We start from the raw sequence: 25,392 nt of genomic DNA, 5'->3' as shown, positions 1-25,392 counted from the left end.
AGTTCTTGCCCCAGCTCTTGGCTGTTTGCAGGGATGCGCAGATTCACCGTCTGACAGCCTGTCAGCATAGCGAGCAGAGATGTCTGTGTGAAGATCAGAGAGTGACAGTCCCAATATTGAGAAGCTGATGCAATTCTGGCGTGGCAAACAGCGTAACAGCTGTGCTGAATTGATGTGCAGAGTCCCACGGCAGTAGGTCAGCAATCTGTCTCTAGAGGAGAACATAGTACCCCTGTGTTTGGCTCTGAATCCCACAGCAAGAGGGAAAGCCAGTCCCTTACTGTAGAATATATCTGCTTTCCCAGCTTCTGCCACGTTCGCCAGTTCTCTGGTAGTTGTAGTTCAATCAGCACTCAAGAATACAGGATGTATTGGCTATAGGACTACAGGTCCCAAGATCCTCTGCTGTCATAAAAACTGAATCCACTCTTTTAACAGGAAGTGATGGTCCCGGTACTGTGCACTAGGGGGGAAAAGGAGCAACCGTAGTCTCATCTGTAAATTTCCTTGAATGGAATAATGATGTAGCCGGCACCTGGCTACACTTTTTCAAGTGATTACTTATTTAACCACCAGTTTAGCACTGGTCTTACTTTTTTTATTATTATCTTAGTTTACTTTGATTGCCTTGCTTCCTATAATCATTTTTGATTTAGTTTACATTATTTCAGATGATAAAATCTTCTCTCATTATATCACAGGGTTTATGCTGGAGGAATGCCATGTTTACTGCTAGTACCCAACTCCGATACACTGTAAGTACTTTGCCACAGCAGATTTGTAAGAAGAAATTAATATTTTTAGGAATATGGCATAAGCTCATTCTAAAATGATTAATTTGCCCAAAATGTATTCTGCAGTTTGGAAGAAACTCAAAATTGGATTGGCAAAATAATAAACACCCCTTTGTGCTGCTGCTCCAAAAAGCATGCAAATCAAAATCACCTTGCAATCAATATTAGCTGCTAACATTTACACCATGTCCTATGTATCTGTCAATCAACTAGGTAAAAAAAAATAAAGTGTGGCACTATTATCCTTTCAACTTACCATCACACTTTCATAAGTTTACAAAATAAAATAAATGTCAATATATAAACCACAGTTTCTCATGTTATCTTCAATACTTCTTACAAGTACACTCTTATTTCTCATATCCGCCTCGTGTACATGCACCCTCCACCGACTGTGCTCTCACTTTATATTTTCGACCCACATAAAAATGTAGGTAAAAAATGGCTTGTATCCCTTTAGATAGGATCCTTGTATTTTAGTTTTTTCCCCATCTTTCCCACTTTTAGAAGTGCCTGTCACTTTCAATGCCATCTCCCTGCACACAGGCCTCCTTATATGTCTGCTCCATCAGGATATTTATAGGGATTTCATATAATAAAACACTGCATAGTGTTTATATCTCCCAAAGCCATTTATTCATGCTCACTTCTCATCAATACACTCACATTTTCTTGTGCAATAGTGCACCACTTTATTTACAGCATCACAGTGTGTATGTCGATACTTGGCCTGTGTAGCATACTGCAATTCCGGGTTCTTTACAACATAATTACTTCATCCAAAAGCTCCACCCCAACGTGTTTGTCCCCTGAGGAAGTCATGAGGTTTGGTGACTAAACTTGTAAACTAAAGAGAATGAAAGAAAATTAAAAATTCTAAAGTCTAAATTAAAATCTTGAACAGTCCTCAAACCGTTATAAAACAAAACATGTAGGAGACTGGTCTTGACCATATATACCAACACCATACACCCGGAAAAGATGGCCCCTTACCAGACACTTCGACCATATACAGCGTTCAGTATGCGCATGAAGAGTGGATATGATGAATATTTTCAATGGATATCGTCTCCTGGATGGAATAACAGCTCCATGATGGAGAATCTACAATAGTACCGGTCAATAAGCACCATATAACAGGGACTCAAAACGACAGGTGATCCACAAAGGAAATCCTCTTGCACATATAAAATGAGCTTTCCACTTTAAGATTTGTTATACTTCCAAGAATCTCCCATCTTTTTGATGCTTTTCTTATCAAAACATTTTCATCATGCCCTGTTCTCTGGCAGGGCAAGGTTTGGTTCATTAACCACCTGGTGACTAAACTTGTTAGGGCTGAGCTTTTGGAAGATGTCATTTGTATGGAATCTGGTAGTACTGGCCGAGTATTGGCATACAATGTGAGGCTGCATATAAAGCGGTGTACTGTTGCTCACAAAAATATGAGTGTATTGACAAAAGTGAGCACAAATAAATGACTTTAGAAGATATAAGCACTATGTAGCACTTCTGTTGTATCCTTATAAATATCCTGGTGGAGCGGACAAATAAGGAGGTCAGTGTGGAGCGAGACAAAAAAGGGATACAAGCCAGTTTTGACCTTTTCACTTTCTATGTGGGTCAAAAGGTGAGAGCACAGCTGCTGGAGGGTATATGTACAAGAGGTGAATACAAAGTATTGTAAGAAGTACTGATCAAATGAGAGACGGTGGTTTATATATGGACCTTTATATTATTTTGATAGTGATGATAGTGTGATGTAATGTTAAAGAGATAATAGCGCTACACTTTATTTTTTCTATTTAGTTGATTGACAACAAAATATGATTGGATTGGGGTGGGTAAAAAATTACTTGCCTTATATCATTATCTATGGATATGTTTAGATGTTGTCTTTGTTATGATCATTGGGACAACTGGGCTAGGGGGGGAATTTGGCCACCAGGATAATACATAAGATATGTCAGCCTGGTGGCCCTAAGTGGACATACTTCACAATTCAGACATCAATCAGTGCAGGACTGACAGTCAGTGCAGGACTGACAGGAACTCTTCACTGTTAAAATACACTGATCAGCACTGAAGCTGATAGGCTGCAAGCCACTGTTCAACAAACGTTTTCCAGTGGGTCTATTCTACAGAAGTCAATCTAGTGATCGACTGAACCGGATGAATTTTGATCTGTGTGTACCCAGCTTAGACAATTGTCATCACAACTAGAGCTCCACTGGAGGATTTACTCTTACCAATTGTTGTTGGGAAATCTCAGGCTTTTGGATTTTCTCTTACTTTCAGTCCCATTGACCATGGTAACCAGGGCAAACAGAGACAGGGACTCTCCCCAGAGGGGACAAAGAGAACAATAAAAACCTGACAATGGAATTCTACATTTTATCCACTCTTTCCAAAAAGGTTTTGGCTTTAGATGACCTTTAAAGTTACTTTGCCTTGGGTCTCATTACAAGGGTCCATCAGTTTCACCAGTTCTTGAAAAGTCCAAATAAGGTGAAAAAAAAGGTTTTAAAATGACACTTATAAACAACATGCTTTCCATTCCATGGAGTCCAACAATATCTTGCATTCATTTTCTGAACTTTTCCTACTGCCTTGCCTGTTCCGCGGCATCTATTTGTTTACTGGTATATTGTGATTTGTATTTAGCGTTTTCCTCATTGTCTTAGCTGGCTCCCTTGAATATGGACCACCACATCTTGGCCATGCTCACCCTGTGTTCTAACGAGGGAATCATTTTATTTACTTGCTCACCTTGAGCAGCTCTCATCCTGAATGAGAGGAAATATCGCAATAACTCAGTTTAATGCCTGAAGACTTCTGGGATATATGGCCTTGATATCTCAGGTGTCTTTGTGCAGTATGTGATTCTCGCTTAGGCCAGAAAGAAGGAAGTAGAGAGATGGCGAACATTAAAAAGAGTCATTTTATGAGGAAAAATATATACTGTATAGTTTGTTAATGAAGGAGTAAAGATTAGGACTGTAAAATGTTAAAAAGGTGTGACATCTCTCTTTTATAAACAAGCCTTAGTAGATTAGCATTGTAATGCAGCTTTTTATTTCCTTTTGTAGGTATGGATTAAAACTGGATAGTGCAAATAGTGACACTGGTTACATGATATGTCGTGCTACTGGCACATATGTTGGTAAGCTGTAGATTACTGTGAGTTTTTCTTGTCAAATGTATTTGGATAAACAGTCTTAAACAGCGTTGATTTTTTTGTACAGGCCATCACAATATCAGCTTTATCTTGGATGACCGTTATGGAAGGTGAGTTAAACTCTACATAGCACACTGCAGCTCACATAGAGATTGCTGCATATCAGCTCTATTCAAGGTGCTGCTTTTGCCATCCATCCATCCAAAAATAGGCAAACTGGAAGTCTAGTTCCAAATGATTATGGGGTACCCTAAGGTTTAATTGAAAGTTATGGGAGTGTAACTCTCCAAAAGTTCTTCAGACCAGTTTGCTAATTGTCTGCCAAGTAATCCAATCTCTTTGGTGGTTTGTAATAATTTTTCTTACAACAAGATGCTGATTGCACTGTGTAGTGCACAGACAGCAACTGAAAAGAGTGCTTACAAATATACATATGAAGAGTAATAATGGAAATATGGTTAAGATCTAAAAATTTGAAATCCTTGTTACAAATGGGTATGTTCCTAAACTACACGTTTCCCCTGAAATGAGCAAATTTCTAGTTGCCTTGACACAAGCATAACTATCTAAATATTTTCATGAGCAGGTTGATTGTCAAGATGATTAGTCCTGTATAGACCATTTATGGGACAGCAGGTACATCTTGCAAGGCCCTGAAGAACTTTTTTCTGCATTACAGGAGTTTACCGAGTCAATCCACATACTTTGTGCCTTCCCTCAATAAAATCAGTATGTTCCAGACCTACGCAGGTAACAGAAAGAATAATTCACCTCTTGCATTAACCCTTTATTTAAAAATAAAACAAAGAAGGTCTTTCCTGTATTCATTCCTGTATTCTTTCATCCAGAGGTAACTGGGATTTTTCCTGCTTCTGGAAGTGTGCAAGGAGGCACAGTGATCACAATCAGTGGACAGTTCTTTGATGCGACTGACTTTCCAGCCAGAGTCCTTGTAGGAGGTACGTCCTACTTATTTCTAGACTAAGAACAACAGTTTAGAAAGGCTGCTGCATGAGCAGCACAGACTATTGAATGGTGCACTTTACACTGCTGTAGTAGCACTATAATGCATCAAGCACTCAAATATTTAAAGAAAGCAATACTTGAATTGAGATGTTGATAGTAATGTACTTAAACGCCAGTCAGCTCCAAGGCATATGATATGGAATATGGGCCAGCACTAACCAGCAATATTACCCTAGTGAACCAGTATTAATACAGTATGTAAAAAAACACCAGCCTACCCTTACCTGAAAGGAAATGCCAGTCCCTTTACTTACCCTTTCTACTTGTCCAAGCAAATCCCCATTGCAGCATTTGCAAAAGATTCTACACAATTGCCAACCATACCTTATGATTAACAGGAAGAACCATATAGTCAAAATTTGTATGCTAATGGCCACATCCCCATACCGTATTACAGTTATCAGGCCTGGCTATTGGTTTTTCAGACACCAAGCATAATTCTTTTGGAGGAAAGGGGAGTGGGCATGTGGGCAGGTGCAAGTAGTCTTCCCAAGTGTAGTTGGCAGTGTAACATTACTCATAAGGGTATTGGTGCCTCAGAAGCTTCATCCATTATCTCAGGTATAGAAACTGTCTGATTGGACTCAGAACTCTTGATTGACTGTGGCAGCCATTTTGTTGGGGAACCTTTCGGGTGCCATGTCATTAGGGTAAGCATTAAGTGGCAGGCTAGAGAAAGGAATCCGCTTGTGAGGGGCAGTGCTCAGAATAGTGAGAAGCACGTTATACATTCTGGTGTTTGGAATAGTAGTGTGGAGCATGTTCCATCAACAGAGAAAGCGCACCTTGTGATACTAAGGGACACCAGCAGGGGCAGACTGACCATTTGGAAACTTGGGCACTGCCCAAGGGCCCGGGGTCAGTAGGCTCTCCCACTCTTGAAACTCACATATCCCCTTCCTGGAATCTCTGGTTCCCTCAGCTCTCTTGGTTCTCTACTGACCCGCGTAGCTTTCCCAACTTTCCCTCATGGGTAAGGGAATCTCTCCAACATGGAGTCTTGTCTCCACATTAGGTCAGCTCTCTTGCCTGGAGCACATCTCTATCCTCACACACCAGCTATGTCGGAATGGCAACAACTACAACTGCACTGGGCTATCCTCAAGCCTAGCTTGCATCGATTCTGCACACCTGTACTCAGGGGCGGACTGACAACTCATGGGGCCCCCTGGCAATAGAGGATCATGAGGCCCCTGTGTCCTTGCCCAAACTCAAAAAACCCTTTGAAAAATGTACCAGGGGCATCTCATGGGGCCCCCTACTGATCCTGGGCCCTCGGGCAGTGCCCGAGTTTCCAAATGGTCAGTCCGCCCCTGCGTACTCTTATACAGGCTTCAGGAGGCTAGCAAAGCCTGGACACAGGATTGAAGGTCCTGTCCCACTCAAGACACTTTGGACCCTTCAAGCTTCAGGCCTTGATCCGGAGCTACCAAATTCAGAGAAAACAGAGCACAGCTTTCTCCATTCACTATAAACATGCCAGAGCTGCTCAAACTACAATAACTTTTTATACCAATTTGCTAAACTTATACTGTGACAGGGCTTCAAACTGTCACAATACATAAATCGTAAAACTACCTGAACTGAATTATAAATATTTTGTTTAGAAAAGAAGATCATATATATAAATTGATGGAATAAACTCCACTTTTGCGTCCAAAGGATTCAGGGGGATTGGGTAAAAGCAAATAAGCTGTTTTATTTGCAAGGGAAAAAATCACTTTGCAAAGAACACCCAGTAATGTGCAAGTAAAAAAAAATCTGTATTTTTGCTTGCACATGATTGTATAATTGGAGCCAACAGAGCTTCTCTTCATTCACTAAGCTGAGGGAAAACTTCCTTGCTAAGTAAACAGCCAATTTTCCTTTAGCCAATTTTCTTTTTGTAAACCAACCCTAATGTGCCATTCATATGTTGTAACAGAAATCTAGTATGAAATAAAAATCTGTAATATGTTGTAACAGAAATCTAGTATGAAATAAAAATCGGTAACAATTTTCATTGTATTCTGGCTGTAGGTCAGGATTGTAAAGTACTCAGCCTAAACGATACAACAATCCTTTGCATGGCGCCACCAAAGCCGTCTGTGCTTCCTTCGCTCTTTCCAGGTATGTAATACATACATCAGTTCGTCTTTGCTGAATAAACTAAACAGCAAAAGGTTTATAAAAAGTTTGGCAGTAGACATCAGACACAAGAGATTTTTTTTTTACTAAAGCTGGAGAGTGCAAAGTCAGGCTCACTCTTGTATAGAAACCAATCAGTTTCCAAGCCACAGTTTAATTGAACAAGCTGAGGTTAGAAGCTGATTGGTTTCTATACAGAAGTGAGCCTGATTTTGCACTCTCTAGCTTTAGTAATTAAATCCAAAGTTATCAGTTTTAAAGGTTTACAGTCCTCAATATTTTTTTCTGACCTGTCTCCATAAAAATATGAATACTGACCTTTTTAGAAAGAATACCAAAGAAAAAGACACAGACTATGGGTTGACCCAAGGGCAGGTTTGGAAACTTCAATTTTTATCCAATGTGTTTATTGTGCCTTGTTCCCTTTTTTAACTAATTTTGACCAGAGTCTTTTTTTTCCAGCTGTTTTAACTTCAAAAGATGTTTTTTCTTAGGAAACCGAGGAATGAAGATGGAGAGGTGGAATGGCAGTTTTAGCCTGAATAATGCTTTAAATTTCAATGGAACTTCCACTGGCTATGATGGCACCACCTGGTTTGATGGAGCTTCCAGATCTTGGCCTACAGAAACCTCTCCTTTTATTGCTCGGTTCACTGGCTTCTTCATACCCCCAGTGACAGATTACTACACCCTGTATGTCAGGGGGGATGATAACTATATGCTGTACTTCAATGAAACGGGAGACCCAGCACGCAAGGTAAAGTATACAGAGAACAAACTTATCTGTAATGTTGGTCACGCAGCTTCACATCTGGTTACGTGATATAAAACAGTGAGAATCTGTTTATTCTTTTCTGCGATTCCCAAATTGTAAGTTCAATTCATCATTTGAAAGATTTTTTTTTAAATTATTTTCCTTTTCCAGAAACATACATAAAAAAGAAACAATGCATTGATGAAGCTTGTTATGGCTTGTTGTTTATCCAGATATCTGTGTATTTGATGTTCTTTTCTTTTGTATTTAAAAAAAAAATGTCTAATAAAAAATATAATAATAAAAAGAGAAAAAAAGGAACAGCAGTCAGTACTAAATACATTTGCTGGTCACTGCTTTGTTAAATGGGGATCTGGGCATTTTTAGGCATTCTTTGGGGTGATACAGGGAACCTTTGTCATTAATGAACATCAAAAGATAACTAAACACAAGAACAAAATTGTAATCTGTTACAGTTTATCGGTTTTTAGTGGTGGCTGCTTTTTTTTTCTTTTTTTGGGCTACAAACAATTTTAGCAAGTACAGAAAATACCTGCTGACCCTGTTAGAACTGCTGTGTCATTGTCACTTCCTCATCTGAAAGGGAAAACAATGGTAACTTTTTTCATGTAAATTATAATTTCTTCATCCCCCATGCAATGGAGAAGGAAAAGGATGAGTTGAACTCTGAACTTGACCCAAAAAGAGTTCAGCATAAGCCAAGGGAAGCTGTCACATGATCATATCCCCACTGACCTAATTAGCTGTGGCCAGGGCATTCACCATCCTACATCTGCATATACACAAAAAGGTGCGTGTTTGTGATTTCATTGAGCTACTATGGCCCACTTCCCAAGGTGACTGCATGGAGGTGAAACCAACAAATATTACATTCTTCATTCTATAGATATGACAGATATTATCAGAACTTGCATTTACTGTGAAAGCAAGATCCCATCTACAATGTGTCAACCAATAATGACAATCAGGCTCCATGCACACGGGGCTAATGCTGGTAATGTTAGCTGTGTAAAGTCACATTAAAAACGTTTTTCAGCATTTTTTAGCGTTTTTGCATTAGCGTTTAGTCCTTTTTTGCGTTTGCTTTTTTGGCATTTTTTAGAACAAAAAAAATTTTTGGTTTGCTCAAAATAAATCCAAAAAACATTGTTTTGCCATGTTTTTCAGCATTAGAGTGTTCTTACAGCTAAAAAAAACTCTAAAAACCCACTAGTTCTGGGTTTTCTTCCAGCCAAAAAACTCCCCTGCCAGAAAAAGCTGATTACAGTCTATGTGTATATGGACACACAGGATAACATGCTAGGGAGTTTACTGGCTGTAGAAAAAAACATCAAAAGCCAAAAACAACAGCTGTAAAAATGTCCAGTGTGGATGAGGACTTAAAGCAGAGCTCCACCCAAAAGGGGAAGTTCCGCTTTAAGGACTGCTCCCCCACTCCCCATTAAGGATTGGAACCTTTGGGGGGCAAGGGGGGAGCAGGTACCCTAATTTGACAGGTACCCGCTCCCACGTCCGGTTCGATCGCCTAGGCGATCGGAAGCAGAAGGTGTCCTCCCTCCCTGTAGTCTTTTGGGACATGTGACAGGTCCCAGAAGACTACAGGACCATTCATGAAACGCAACGCTACTCACGCATGCGCAGTGGGTACCCAGCTGTGAAGCCGCAAGCTGTCACAGCCGGGTGCCCACACTGAAGATGCCGGGCCTCCTGGAATACAGGACGGCCGGTGAAACGAGCAGCAGGGGACACACCACGGGACTGAGAGACAGGTAAGTGGCTGTTTTTTAAAAGTCAGCAGCTACAGTTTTTGTAGCTGCTGACTTCTATTTTTGGACCAGTGAATGGAACTCCGCTTTAATGCTAATCTCAAATTAACTCCTAAATGACCTTCTTCTGCACTGAATGTGTTGGAGATCAGTTTGCCAAGTTGGTTGCTGAAAGCTGTAGGTTGAGTGTTGAAAGCTACCCATGCCAAGGATCCCAAATCCACTTATGTTGTTTTTCTGAAGCATTGTTTGTATCCCTTTTATCATTTCAATTATTTAACACAGTACCAGTAAACTTATATAATATTCTAATAAACTACTTTCTTTCCTGTTTTAGGCAAAAGTGGCCTACGGTTTCTCTACAACTTCCTACACCTCATATTCCTATCAGAAATCACAGACTTTCTTCCTCCAGAAGGAAAAACCGTAAGTGTGTGTTGGACCAATAGATCTGGGCATGCAAACAATTTGGTGCTTTGTTTATCTTAGTTCAGAATTAACAGTGAGCCTGGGTTCACATATATATTGCATGTGATTCGCACAGGAACCGCACCGCATTCCTGTGGAAATCACATGCGATTTGTGTGCGGTGCGATTGGAGCCATACATTTTGTATGGCTCTAATCGCACTGCGCCCGCACCAAAAATGTGCAGGACCCTTTTTTGGGGCCGCATTAGAATCGAATCGCATGGGTATTCACACCTATGCAATCCGATTCTGCACACTGCACCGCGTTTTACGGACCGCTTTCGGGGTGTTGTTAACTTAACATACACACCTGCAGTGATTCACATGAACGGGGTGCAATTCTGATGAGGTGCGAAATTCGCACTTGCATTCAAATTCCGCACCGCATCAATGTGAACCAGGGCTAAAAGCAGAACATCACCCAAATGGGGATGTTAAACTTTAAGTCCTCCTCCCTGCTCCTTTGCCACATTTGGCATATAATTTTTTTTTTGTCATATAATTTTCTTCTCCTCTCCCCCTCCCTTCTGTCTTCTGGGATACATCACAGGTTCCAGAAGACTGCAGGACCATTCACAAAGCGCAGCTCGCACATGAGCTGTAGGCAGCTGGCTGTGAAGCCACAAGCAGCATAGCTGGCTGCATACAGTTAAAGCGGAGTTCCACCTGAAAAAAAAAAAGTCAGCAGCTACAAAAACTGTAGCTGCTGACTTTTAAAATACCTGTCCCTCGGTCCAGCGGTGTACTCATCTTCGTCTTCTCTCCCTGGCGCTGGCATCTTCATTGTGGACACCCGGCTCTGACAGCTTGCGGCTTCACAGCCGGGTGCCTACTGCGCATGCGCAAAAAGCACTGAACTTTGTGAATGGCCCCGTAGTCTTCTGGGACCTGTCATGTGTTCCAGAAGACTACGGGGAGGGAGGACAACTTCCGCTTCTTATCGCCGAGGTGATAGCAGCAGAAGAGGGAGCAGATACCTGTCAAATTCGGGTACCCGCTCCCCAAAGGTGATAATCCTTGATGGGGAGCGGGGGACAAAGGCTTAAAGTGGAACTTCCCTTTTGGGTGGAGCTCCGCTTTAAGATTCCGGCACCAGGAATAGGAAGGCTAGTGCAGAACTTGGCCAGGTGAGAACGGTTCTGGATCCCTGGACAGGTAAGTGTCCTGTTATTAAAAGTCAACAGCTACAGTATTTGTAGCTACTGACTTTTAATTTTTGAAATTTTTTTTCCAGAGTGAAGAACTTCTTTACATTCTTACATGTATTGTTTTACTAGTAGCTTACACTCTATGATACTTGAATTTGCCTTAATATTATCTCCTGACATCCCCTGTACATTGGAATTTATACAAGGAGAGGCTCTCAGATGGAGTCAGTCAGGTTCTGATGTAGTGCACATGTGCGCTACGTCTGCACAGAGAATTTGCTGAAAATCCAAACAGTAGAAAAACTTTATCATGCATCCCATATTAAAAATAATAAAATAAAAGCACTTCACAATCAAGTGCAAGATGTACCAACATAGAACATCAATAATATATAGCATATGACAGAATGCCCTGCATGTAGACCCACCTACCCTGCATATGCTTAACACATTGTTACAAAAATAGTCAACGACATAGCATATCATGCTTCATGTAAGGAAGGAAAGAGAAGTATAATCTCAAAATAATTAGTAAAATGTTGTGTTGACGGAGGGTGGGGGGGGGCACATCTCAAGATGGTTCATGTAAAAAACTTTTTCAGGAGACATCAAGGTGCTAATAATAGAAAATGTATATTTAAATGGTATGTAGTGATGTAACATACATCTAATCTAAAACAATACTGAATAAATGAGAACATAATGTTACACACTCACAAAGGCAAAAATAAGACTCTGTAAAGCCAGATGTAAAGTAGCACTGTGAGGTGCAGAACCAGGGGAGGAAAACGGAGGCCCCAGATAGCAAAAGCCCCAGAGAGGTAAAGGGGGCACCGAGATGCTCAAGCCCAAGGGCTACCACACCTTCATGCTCTGTATATATGATCCAAATGAACCAATGATTCTATAGGGCTAAAAGTCAGTTTCAATGCACACGAAGAAATATATTATATGGTGGCAAACCACTGTTGGAAGGATCCCAATATATCAGATGTTCAAGTGATAGGGCAAAGACTATAAATAAAGAAAAAAGTAAATCCAACTAGGATCACAAAATCTAACTGAACATCCGTACCAAGCGGGCAATCCCCCCTCCCACCATCAGAATACATTGATCAGCGCTGCAACCATTGGCTGCAAGCGCTGGTCGAATGCTGGTTTTTCAGCAGGACTGTTTGCCAGAAGCGTCATTAGACCGACTTCTGTTGAACAGTCAGCAATGCACACGTACTAAAATTTGTCTGGTTCCTGCTGAAAAGGTCAAATATTGGTACATTTTACCTAGTTTAAGGATGTTGGCGTTAGAGCATCCAAGGTCCACTTATTAAGTGTTCTTGCATGGCAAGACCACTTACTGTTATAGCACATATGTATTCTTATTATTATAGCCAAATTTACCACCCTAACTCCTCCCACAGTTTTTACACTACATAGACAGTAATATACTGAAATGTGTGGATTGTTCCCGATTGGTGTGCTATTACTTTGTGGAATGTTTCGCTGAATGGTTCACAGAATATCGGCGTTTTTGTGGTGAAATTGGTCCCATAGGAATGAATGGCGGAATGTTCAAAACTAGAGTTTGAGCTGACAAAAGCTAGAGTGTGAGCTGAAAAATCAGGACATGATTTCTAAACTGCCATCACTCCCTCATTTTCAAGCCCACCTACACAAATCTTATATCAAAACGTTCAGCTAACCCTGCTCCCACTAAAAATGTCCACGGCTAAGCCATAGTCCTGATAGTTTTCACAATATGGCCATTTGTTTGCAACTCATGCCGCCCTTTGACATTCATTGAAACTCCACTCTAGCCACCTCAAATTTGAAGGGCAATTTTTTAAATTTGATCAATCAATTGGTTAGTGTAATGTTTACTATCTTTACTCACTCCAAACACTCCACACAGTTACTCTGCCCACTCCATAAAGTTACTCTGCCCAGTCCAACCTTTTCACAGTTACTCCAGCCACTCCAGTTTTTCTAGTTGCAGTTGCAATGCTTTACAAATTCCAATGCAAAACAATAAATGCACAGTTTCTGCATTTATTTATTTTCAAAAGGTGAACTTTTCCTTTATGTGAGATAATCCACTGGATAGGTCCGTCCGTCATTTTCTTTCTCTCACAAATATGCTCAGCTTTCACCCACTGGTAATGTAGTTCTTAATCTACTCTTATCTGGCACAAAGCCATCCTGACCTGCCCGTGAATATCCACCTGGGATACTACAGCTAACCAGTAAAGCTGGCCATATACTGTTACTTTAACAAGACTGGCCAAATTTTGATCAGTGTATGGCCAGCATTTGAGTGATCCTTTTGGATCATATTTAAACCCTTCTTTTTTGGAATATTTGAGGTATGCTATGAATTACACAAGGAAGTGAGAGAGGATCTATTTTAAACAACTTGCCTACCGGGCACTTATACCCCCTTCGTACCTAGGCCAATTTTCAACTTTCAGCACTGTTGCACTTTAAATGACAATTGCACGGTCATTCAACCATGTATCCATATGAAATTTTTATAATTTTTTTCACACAAATAGAGCTTTCTTTTGGTGGTATCTAATTGCCACTGGGTGTTTTATTTTTTGTGCTATGAACAAAAAAAGAGCAAAAATTTTGAAAAAAAAATGTTTTTCTTTGTTTCTATTATAAAATTTTGCAAACAGGTAAATTTGTCTCCTTCACTGATGTGCATTGATGAGGCTGCACTGATAGGCAGCACTGATGGGTGGCACTGATGAGGTGGCAAGGATAGACAGCACTGATGGGCACTGATGAGCTGGCACTGATGATGCTGCACTGATGGGCACTGATGGGCAGCACTGATGGGTGGCACTGACTGACGGCACTGATTGGCAGCACTTCTGGGCACTGATGGGTGCCACTACTAGGCACTGATGGGCACAGGTGGGTGGCACTTCTAGTCACTGATGGGCACAGATGGGTGGCACTGCTAGGCAGTGATGGACACAGGTGGGTGGCACTGCTGGGCACTTGTGTGGGCGGCACTGCTGGGCACAGGTGGGCAGCACTGAACATGACGGCACTGATCATCAGGCCGCTGGGATTGGCCTTTTACCACATCATGTGATCAACTGTGTCCATAGGACACAGCGATGACGGAGATCGCTGGGTGCGCGCCCAGATCTGGCCGGCCACAGTGAAGCCGTCATTTGGCTATCTGCGGTCGGCAAGTGCCTACCGGGCACTTTTACCCCCTTCATGCCCAGGCCAATTTTCAGCTTTCAGTGCTGTCACACTTTGAATGACAATTGTGCGGTCACGCAACACTGTACTCATATTAAATTTGTATCTTTTTTTTCACACAAATAGAGCTTTCTTTTGGTGGTATGTAATCACCACTGGGTTTTTATGTTTTGCACTATATACAAAAAAAAGCCAAAAATGTGACAAAAAAAGTTTTTCTTTGTTTCTATTATAAAATTTCACTGATTTGCGTTGAGTAGTCTGCACTGATAGGAAGTACTGATGGGCACTGATGTGGCGGCACTGATAGGCAGTACTGATGGGCATTGATAGGCTGCACTGATGAGGCGGCACTGGTGGGAATTGATGAGGAGGCACAGATGATGCTGCACTGATATGCAGCAATAATGGGCACTGACTGGCGGCACTGCTGGTCATTGATGGGCGCAACTGCTAGGCAGCACTGCTGGCGACATTGCTGGGCACTGATGGGTGGCACTGATGGGCACTGGCGGGTGGCACTGATGATCAGGGCACTGATTATCAGGGCCCCGATTCAGTGCGTATGTCCTCTGTGATAGTTTCCAGTTATTGGCAGTATTTTCCTCACGCTGTGACGGGGAGAGGATAGTGTTGTCGATAACTGGCAACTCTATTTACATTGTGATCTGCTTTGTCATTGGACTCATCTGATCACATGGTAAAAGACCGCTGTGATTGGCCTTTTACCTAGTTGTGTGATCATCTGTGTCCATAGGATACAGCGATCACTGACAGCACCGGATGCATGCCGCGGTGATGGGTTCTGGGAGGACGTCATATGATGCCCTCCCAGAACTGGTCAACCGCGCTGTAGCTGTCATTCGGCTATAATGCGGTTGGCAAGTGGTTAAACTCCCCCTTGCGCTGCTGGGACTCCTCAACCTCTGTAGCCTCCCTGGCGGTATTCCCGAGTGTAGCTCGGGGTAAAGTTTCAGCACCACAAGCGGTAACCCCGAGCTACACTCGGGAATACCATGCGGCGCTGCTCCATGATGCCTCGATCACTTACCTTGTCCTGCGCTCCCGCAATGTCCCTCCTGCAGTGTCCCCGGCAATGTAATCCGGCGGATGCCGGCATCTGTCACCTGGGTTCCGTCCCCTGCAAGCGTCGGGACGTACGGTGGATGGAACGGCGGGAAATTTGAAAATGACAAAAAGTGACATTCACAAAAATCACTAAAATCACATAGTAAAACATTACTGTACCAAACCATTTCACATACATTTTGTCCCTAGTGCTTTGTCCTGTGCCCTGCCTGTATTTTTACTGTTCTTTCTACCTGGAAACTGAGAAATGTCCATGGCGTCCAAAAAGTGTCCCTTTAGGTCAAAAGCGGTTTTAGACCAGCCAGAGAACAGCGATAGTAAATTAGAACCACTTGCAGAATTGAGTGATAATGATTTGTGGGGAAATTTGTCATCAGACACTGAAAACGATTTTGCGACTTTGCTCAGTGATGTGCGAACTTGGCGCTATATTTCAAATTTCAGTGTTTTTGGTTTGATTATATTATTGAATTCAATTTATTATTATTATTATTATATTATTATTTTTTATGATTATTTATTAAATTATAATTTATGATTTCATATTTCAAGTTTTATCCTACCCGGGATGTTTACTAGACTCTTGTTCGGACAGATTTCAGTGAGTTATTCCTAAAAATTACAGGCCTACAATATAAAACGCCAAATTTCCATGCAAAATAATGGTACCGCTTTCAGCACCAAAAATCTGAAATAATCATACCGCCAGGGAGGTTAAGATGGTTTTATTACCAAATCTTTTATACATCCTGTCTAACTTCCCAAAAAGGTATTACGGGATATTGTTTCGATCCTATCCACCTTTCTGCGGTCCCCTGAGACAGCTGGACTTTCTTTTTAGGCAGTACAACTTCTTACTTTACAGGGGGGGGCACTTAGAAGATTAGAATGTACACCGCTCAAAAAAATTAAAGGAACACTTTGAAAACACATCAGATCTCAATGGGGAAACATATCAGTTGGTCTATATTCATTGGTGGCTATTCCCACAACTGAATAATGCCGCCAAGGCAACAAAGGCTGCTGTGGTTTCCTCATATGAGATCCTGTCTAATCTTATATACAGACATGTTCTCCCTACTACAATGGGCACCGCCATATTTATAACCTCCCTGCAGATATATAATCCGTGTCTTTCCTTACTTTTTGACAGCTCTCATTTGCTCTCTCCTAACCAACCCCTTTGGCACAATCCTAGATTACATAATTTTTACACATTAAAAGATGGTCTGTTGTGGGCAAGGTGTGGTCTAATCTTTATCCCTGGCATGTCTGAGGAAAACTGGCAGGAATTACCCTTCCACAGTGATCTCCACCAGGGATAAGCTTGTCCAATTGCGCTGTTTGCACAGACTTTGCATTATACCCCACAACATTTATTTAACATGCGTAGGAGGGACTTGCCTCTCTGTCATAAATGTGATAGAGAATGGTGACTTTTTTCATATGTTGTGGTACTGTGATAAAGTTAGACCTTTTTGGTCGATCCTTTATAGGTGACACATTGGATTTCCCAAATGTATGCAGCCCAAAATTATGTTTATTGGGTTTATTTATGGACGTAGACATCTCTGCTGTGTCCAAACAGTTCTTGAAGCTTTTTCTATATTAAGCTAGCAAAATTATAGCCCTCCACTGGCTTTCCTCTGAATCCCTGCATAAAGGATTGTGGAAAAAAATGAATTAACCAAACCTTACCTCTGTAGAAGCTGACCAATGAGGCTAGAGGTGGACTCTAGAGGACACTTCAGACTCTTTCCTTATCTTCATAGTAGATTCTGCACCAAAAGTCCATCCTTTGTGTACAGCCGTGTTTTATACTTGGCCACAACATGGTACAATAAATACAGACAGGACATAAGTGAGGTTTCTTTTTTTTTAGGCACAAGCCCTCCAGTTTATTGTGATTAGCAGAACAATGACCCTTATTTCCAAAGATTGAGTTATTGAAAGACTTACGGTTTAGTTTGGGTTGAATGGCAATATGCTATTTGTTATTTTCCAAAATTCTGACTACATTCACAGTAGATACAAATCAATGTATACATTTGTTTACTGTAATTTCTCTTATACTCCGGTTATTTGCAGATGTGACATTTTGGATGTGCTCTGTGAATGTATGTTTATTTGCATATACTCATATATATATATATATATATATATATATACACATACACACACACTCATATATTCAATATGAAGTTAAAACAAAACTCAATGAGAGGCCAAAAGCTGCTGTGTCTGCATGGGCCTGGATGGTGCACTGAGTGGTACTAGCGTTTATGGCAGTATGCCTAAACTTTTAGGTCTCTTAAACTGGTACTGCACTTAGACACCAGTAGAAGTAGTAAATAAGTAGTTAAAGCGCTTCCAAACCCAAAAATGTAATATATTGCAGCTTACCGGTCCTTTTTTCAGGCTTTTTTTCCTTTATCTTCACTTGGTGATTCTGCCAATAACACACTTCCTGTCCTAGGGTAACCATGCTCCTTTACTGTACTGGATTGTATTAATGGAGGAGCAGTGTTGTCTACATCGTCCCCTAGGCTGCTCTGCTTATTTGGATTACAAACACATCCCCCCCCCCTCTTCATCACCATTACATGAGGAGGGAAATGGTTTGTAGTTCACAGAACATAACTGGAGAAGCTTTCAGTACACAGGAAGTTACAATGACACCAGATTGCTAAGAAGATCAATGGGTATTGTTCTGTACTTGAAGAAAATGTGCTTAGGCTAAAAAAAAATGAAAACAGTCAACACATCTAAGAACTGGTAAGCAGAATATATTACATTTTTGGTTCTTGAGATACATTTTACCTATACTATGCATTACGGGGTACCAGAAAACTATGGGTTCTTTGAAAGTTTTTAATCTGACTAAACTATACAGTGAAACTTTGTGTAGGGTGTACCGAGGGAAATTCTTTATCCTGATATTTTATCAGTCTTACATCTGGATTACCCCTGAGTATCTTCCTCTGAGCAAAGGACAAATGGAGCAATTATTACAGTGACCATTTGCAAATAAACCATCTAGCAATACCCAGGGCGTTGCTCACAAGTGTACTTTGTGACCCTCTAGAATTCAGTTCCTGGTTTTCAGCTATATCCTTTCTTTTTTGGTTTCAAATTTCATAAATCTTATTGGGAACATATCCCTCTCTTGTATATGATTGGGCACCAGTTTCATATCCATTCAACGATATAAGAAGTATCTTGTAATACAATAATTAAAACAATAATACAGTAATAAAACAATATGTATACATGAAAATATAAAAAAAATAGAACACCTTTCTGAAATATGTATCATTTCCTCTCCATGTATATAAGTGTACATACAAAATAGTACTGTTTTTATAAAATCAAAAATTAGCTATTTTTTCTGATTATACATAGAAACTAAGGGCTATATTAGTATGTAGTATTTATATAATTTATTTATTTATTTACTTTTAATTTCATGTGGTATTGAATAGAAAAAAATCATTTTATTTAGCAATCATATAAGGAATTTGCATAATGTGTTATATATTTTACAATTTGATGTTGGGTCCATGGGACCCTGCAGAGGTGAAGCTTTGAGGGATACGCACACACATATACACATATGTATGCACTTTTTTTGGGCCATTGGTCCTTTGCCTTGTGTTAAACGATAAGTTCACCTTTTAGACATAAATAATAAATGCAGATTTTTTTTTGCAGGTAAAAAAAAAAAGTGCATTGATATTTTTTTCCTACAGGATCCTGGAAAGCATTGCACCAGGGATCAGTTGATCGCTAATGCCATGATGGTCTGCTGCAGACCTGTCAGAATATCTGTTTGCCACACAAGATGTACGGTCAAGCAGATATACTCACAGGAAGCTTCAAGGAACTATCACATTGCTCCACAATGCTGTGGTAGTTCATTGATAGCTACAAGCCCACAGCTGCTAAGTTTGTTGGGACTTGCACTTCATTCATTCACAAAGTCCGTGAATAAATGATGTGGACGTGTGGGTGGAGCCCCGCACAGTCATGCTGTTTTCAAATTTGACAGATAGTACGGGGAGACTTCTCCCCACATTATCTGTCAAAGGGGGGGGGGGCGGTGGGCAGTGGCTGCGGCTATGGGAACATGTAACATGTTCCACCCTAAAATGGGTAGAACATGTAACATGTTCCAAAGATGAACTTATCCTTTAAAGTGTTACTAAACCTAGGACCCTGCATTCACTATATCTGGTCTCCCACAGTACACAGAATATGGAAGTACAATTATTTTAGTAAATATAAACTGCTAAATTCCTTTTCTCATTAGCGGTTAGAGCAGTTTTGTGACTTCTATCAGTGTTCAGCCAAGCACTGATTAAATCTTGTAGGAGGAGTTTTCATTTTGCTCTAGGAGGATTCCTTGGATTGTCTACTTTCCAAAAAGGGGTCATTTGGGAGGGTGTTTGTTAAATCCTGGTATTTTAGGGCCTCAAACTGTGATAGGTAGTGAGGAAGTGACATGAGAAAATATGCCTTTTGATAGCCTGGAGGTGGTCATTGGATTTTCGGGCCCTGTATGTAGCTAGGCTGCCAAAACATCTCTCACATATGGTATTCCCATACTCAGGAGAAGTAGCAGAATGTGTTTTGGGGTGTAATTCCACATATACCCATGGTATACATAAGCAATATATCATTTAAGTGACAACTTTGTGTAAAAAAAAAAAAGAAGATATATTCCAAAAGTTTGTGGCAAAAAATAAAATCTTCCTTGGACTCAAAAAGCCTCTCAGAAAATTCCTTGGGGTATCTACTTTCCAAAAAGGGTTCATTTGGGGGGAGTTGTACTGCCCTGGCATTGTAGTATCTCAAGAAATGTGATAGGCAGTCAGAAAGTAAAAGCTGCCTAAATTCCAATTTTATATATATATATATATATATACTGTATATATATATACACACCATAGTTTGTAGACGCTACAACTTTCACAAAAACAAATTAATATACATGTACTGGGATTTTTTTTATTAACTAAAGACATGTAACAGAATACATTTTGGCCTAAAATTAAGACTAACTTTAAGTTTATTGGATATTTTTTATAACCAAAAAGTAGAAAATACGTATTGTTTTTTTTTTAATTTTCAGTTAATTTTTCATTTGTATCACAAAAAATAAAAAACCTAGTGGTGATCAAATACCACCAAAAGAAAGCTCTATTTGTGTGAAAAAAAGGACTTAAATTTTGTTTGGGTACAGCATTGCATGGCCGTGCAATTACCAGCTGAAAAAGCGCAGTGCTGAATAGCAAAAAATGGCCTGGTCATTAAGGGGGGTAAATCTTCCGGAGGGCAAGTGATTAAGACCAATTATGTAACATCCAAAATTGGCTCTGATGAAGAGGGGATCACCCCTTGAAATGCATCAGCCTCTTTGGAGGGTCTTCCCACAATTGAGATTTGTTTAGGAGACCAGCCGGTTTCATGTTCATTGTGGAGTTTGATGTGTCTGAAGTTGTTTGTGAGTATACATCTGTTCTTTTAACAGTAATAAAAATCATTGCAAAGATTTTATGATGAGGTGTGTCTGTTATATGTCCTATACACCCTCCCAACATTAATAAAATTAGCCTCTGTTTCTTCTTTTTATTATTATTATACAGGATTTATATAGCTCCAACAGTTTTCTTAGCGCTTTACAATATAAAGGGAGACAATACAGCAACAATACAGTTCAATACAAGAGGGTTAGGAGGGCCCTGATCCTTGGAGCTTACAATCTAAGAGGGAGGAGCAGGTGGTACAAAAAGGTAATAATTGCAGGGGATGAACTAATAGGAGGAATAGAAGTTTCCGTTATTAGCTGAAGGCAGGATAGGCTTCCCTGAAGAGATAGGTTTTCAGAGATCACCTAAATGTGGGCAAAGTAAGCAATAGTCGAATAGATTGTGGTAGAGAGCTCCAGAGGATGGGGAGGCTCTGGAGAAGTCCTGGAGATGAGCATGAGAGGAGGAGGAGACAAGAGAACAGGAGGTCGTGCGGGGAGTGGAGAGGATGGTTTGGGTGATATTTGGAGACAAGATTTGTGATGTAATTTGGGGCAGAGTTATAAATGGCTTTATATGTTATTGTTTTGAATTTTATTCGTTGTGCAATGGGAAGCCAGTGGAGGGATTGGCAGAGAGAGATGGCAGATATGGAACGGTTAGTGAGGTGGATGAGTCTGGCAGCAGAATTCATGACAGACTGAAGAGGGGATAGCCTGCGATTAGGTAGGCCAATGAGGAGGGAGTTACAATAGTCAAGGCAAGATATAACAATGGAGGGAATAAGTTGCTTAGTGTTTTCCGAGGTTAGGAACGGCCGTATCTTGGAGATGTTGTGGAGGTGAAGTCTACAAGATTTGGACAGTCATTGGATTTGGGGTGAAAGGAGAGATGGGAGTCTAAGATTACACCTAGTAACTTGGCATGAGAGTTTCTTGTTTTTACATCTAGATTACCCTTGAGTATCTTCATCTGAGCACAGAACATATAGAGCAGCAGAGACTCAGATGTTTCACCTTTATAGACTCAAACTGTCTGTGTTTTGTATGTTTGTAGGTGTTACATGGAAGTCTACATCCAGAATTCCTACGCGTCTGCAAACATTGATGTGGGTCTGTACCAACGCAATAGCTCATACACCCATGATCAACTTCCTGATGCAGTGAATGAAGTTCAGAACATACAGTCTCAAGCTGATACAGTTCTGGAGCAGCAGGTGCTTTTTCTGAAATGGCATTTCAGTGTTTTATAAATGTTTTTTACATAGCAGCCAGGCAACTAGCATTTTCAGAAGGAGAAATTGTCAGTGGAAACACCTATGCTTAAGCTATGACAAGTTTTCGTAAAGCAGTCTCTCAACCTTTTTAACAGGGATGAATCTTTGAAATAACTTTCTAGTCTCAGGGACCCCTACTAATAATTACATCTACAGCTCATAGTACATTAGCATGGTGGTCCATGGGAAGAATGCTCCTTACATTTGTAGTCATTGGAGAGAATCCTCCATAGATAGCTAACAGGTTCATTGGTGTCTGTGGGAACTTCTGTAAGAGCCAAAAATTTCTCATCGCTCAAGGAACCCCTAGCAAACTCTGTAGAAACCCTAGCATTCCTTGCAACCTTGGTTGAGAAAGGCTGCCCTAAAGTGTATCTAAACTCAAAGACAAAATGTAATATATTGCAGCTTACCAGTTCTTAGATTCTTAGTTCGCCTGCAGATTTTGTAAGTTTGCTCACTTACAAAGAAATGGAGAGTGTGTAACTTTTTATTATTGGTGTATTTTAAATGATAGAGACAGAATATATATTTATGATATACAAAAAACTCAATGTGCATTGCCCTTCCATGTGTACCTTTCTGTGAAGGCTGGTTATAGGTTGCGACTGTTGCCATTTTTTGTGTAGTTGGCTAATTTTAATGCAGGGATACCCTGGATGTATTTGCTGTCATTTTGGTATAGTTGCGCATCATGTGCATCCCTGTACCTTTAAGGAGGGATGGGCTCCTCCAGGCACACCTGCCCTTAACCTATCCATTGATCATTGATACATGTGCTTCTACTATAGAGACTTTGGAAATTTTAGAGTTAGGTCCACAGTATACAGAGGACCCTTGACGTGGGACTGTGGCTTAAGCATGTATTTGCAAATGTGTGCAAACAAAACCTGGTTTTAATGCAAACTTTTAGACAGGGTCAAAATCGGTTGTTTTGCAGGCTGGCAGGTAAGTGTTGCTGGGAAATCCTCTGTTTGCGTTATAGTTATAATATAACAAAAATCCAGAAAAACACAATATACAAATGTTATAAGTTGAGTTGCAGTTCAGTGAGTAAAATAAGTATTTGATCTCCTACCAACCAACAATAATTCTGGCTCCCACAGGCTGGCTATATGCTCATATGGTACACAGATTAGTCTTGTCAATTGACCCCTGGTTCACGCGGGCCACGTTTTGCACGGGCACGAGAGCCCATTCAATTGAATGGACTCCCGTGCCCGTGACACGCAGGGAAGAAATCCCTGCACTTCTTTGGAAAATGCAGCCCGCATGGGAACCTCGGTTCCCAGTATGGTTGTGTTTCCCAGTGCGTGCGGCGTGCCATTAGAAGTAATGGCACCCGCCCGCGTGTCCGCAGTTCTCTGTGCGGGTGGTGCGGCTGCATGGATTTTCATGCGGATCCGCAGCGGCACCACCCGCACGGATGTGAACCTAGAGTTAAGAAGGTACACCTATCGACAACTCATTATGTGTATGAAAGACACCTGTCTGCACAGTTTCTTATTCCATTCAAACCTCACCATCATTGACAAGATCAAAGAGCTGTCAAAGGACATCAGGGACAATATTGTAGACCTGCACAAGGCTGGAATGGGGTACAAGACCATCAGCAAGAAGCTTGGTGAAAAGGAGACAACTATTGAAGAGATTATTCGCAAATGGAAGAAATACAAAATAGCCATCAATCTCCCTTGGTCTGGAGCTGCAGGATTTCGAGTCAGGATGATCATTAGAAAATCATGGGGGATCAGCCCAGAACTACATGGGAGGAACGTCTGAATGATCTCAAGGCAGTTGGTATCACAGACACCAAACAAAACATTGGTAATACAATACTCCCCCATGGTTTGAATCCTGCAGTGCCCGCAATAGATGGGCCATGTATTGTAAAATCCTGGATGAGAACCTTCTTCCCTGAATGCTGAAAATAGGTCATGGATTGGTCTTCCAGCATGACAATGACCCAAAACATACCGCCAAGGCAACAAAGGAGTGACTCAAGAAGAAGTACATCATGGTCATGGACTGGCCTATCCAGTCTCCAGACTTTAATCCTATAGAAAATTTATGGAGGGAACTGAAACTTTGAGTTGCCAAGCGACATCCAAGAAACCTTAAGGATTTAGAGAAGATCTGTAAAGAAGAGTGGACCAAAATCCCTCCTGAGATGTGTGAAAACCTGGTAACCAACTACAAGAAACGTCTTACCTCTGTGCTTGCCAGCAAGGGTTTCTCCGCCAAGTACTAAGTCATGTTTTGCTTGGGGATCAAATACTTATTTTACTCGCTGAACTGCAACACAATTTATAACATTTGTATCATGTGGTTTTTTCAGGATTTATGGTTGATATTCTGTCTCTGTCATTTAAAATAGATCTATGATAAATCTGCAGGGGATCAAATAATTATTTTCCCTTATACAGTTGTGTTCAAAATAATAGCAGTGTGTTGAAAAAAGTGAATAAAGCTCAAAATCCTTCTAATAGCTTTTATTTCCATACACACAAATGCATTGGGAACACTACACATTCTATTCCAAATCAAAACCTGTAGAAAAATATATCAAATTTGTGTTGTTCCTCTAAAAAAATTGAAGAAAAGTGAATATTAGACTTCAAAAAAATAGCAGTGTTTGTATTCTTCTTTACAAACTCAAACATTCACTATATAAACTGAAAAATGATTGAAGATTTTGCTTTCCTTTGAATCACTTAATTAATATTTAGTTGTATAAGCAATGTTTCTGAGAACTGCTGTACATCTGTGTTGCATGGAGTCAACCAACTTCTGGCACCTGTGAACAGGTATTCCAGCCCAGTATGATTGGATTACATTCCACAGTTCTTCTCTATTTCTTTGTTTTGCCTCAGAAACTGCATTTTTGATGTCACCCCACAAGTTTTGTATTGCATTAAGATCCGGGGATTGGGCTGGCCACTCCATAACGTCAATCTTGTTGGTCTGGAACCAAGATGTTGCACGTTTACTGGTGTGTTT

General features: G+C 40.6%; 1 protein-coding gene across 1 annotated transcript in view; it reads left to right on the top strand.

The window, feature by feature from the left end:
* LOC149470395 (fibrocystin-L-like) overlaps window positions 1-25,392 on the top strand; it is a 278,175-nt gene that overhangs the window by 25,719 nt on the left and 227,064 nt on the right. The window contains exons 7-15 of the mRNA XM_089664464.1: window positions 702-755; window positions 3,884-3,957; window positions 4,040-4,082; window positions 4,652-4,722; window positions 4,821-4,931; window positions 7,018-7,107; window positions 7,620-7,882; window positions 10,004-10,092; window positions 22,173-22,332. Of these exons, the coding sequence (XP_089520590.1) occupies window positions 702-755; window positions 3,884-3,957; window positions 4,040-4,082; window positions 4,652-4,722; window positions 4,821-4,931; window positions 7,018-7,107; window positions 7,620-7,882; window positions 10,004-10,092; window positions 22,173-22,332 (955 nt within the window). The remainder of the gene's footprint in view (window positions 1-701; window positions 756-3,883; window positions 3,958-4,039; window positions 4,083-4,651; window positions 4,723-4,820; window positions 4,932-7,017; window positions 7,108-7,619; window positions 7,883-10,003; window positions 10,093-22,172; window positions 22,333-25,392) is intronic.

This window comes from Staurois parvus, unplaced genomic scaffold, assembly GCF_062004578.1.
Source record: "Staurois parvus isolate SC_StPar_1 unplaced genomic scaffold, SC_StPar_1.0 ptg000047l, whole genome shotgun sequence".
Classification (NCBI taxonomy): Eukaryota; Metazoa; Chordata; class Amphibia; order Anura; family Ranidae; genus Staurois; species Staurois parvus.
Note: the sequence above shows the minus strand (reverse complement) of the source record. Positions and strands in the feature narration are given on the sequence as shown.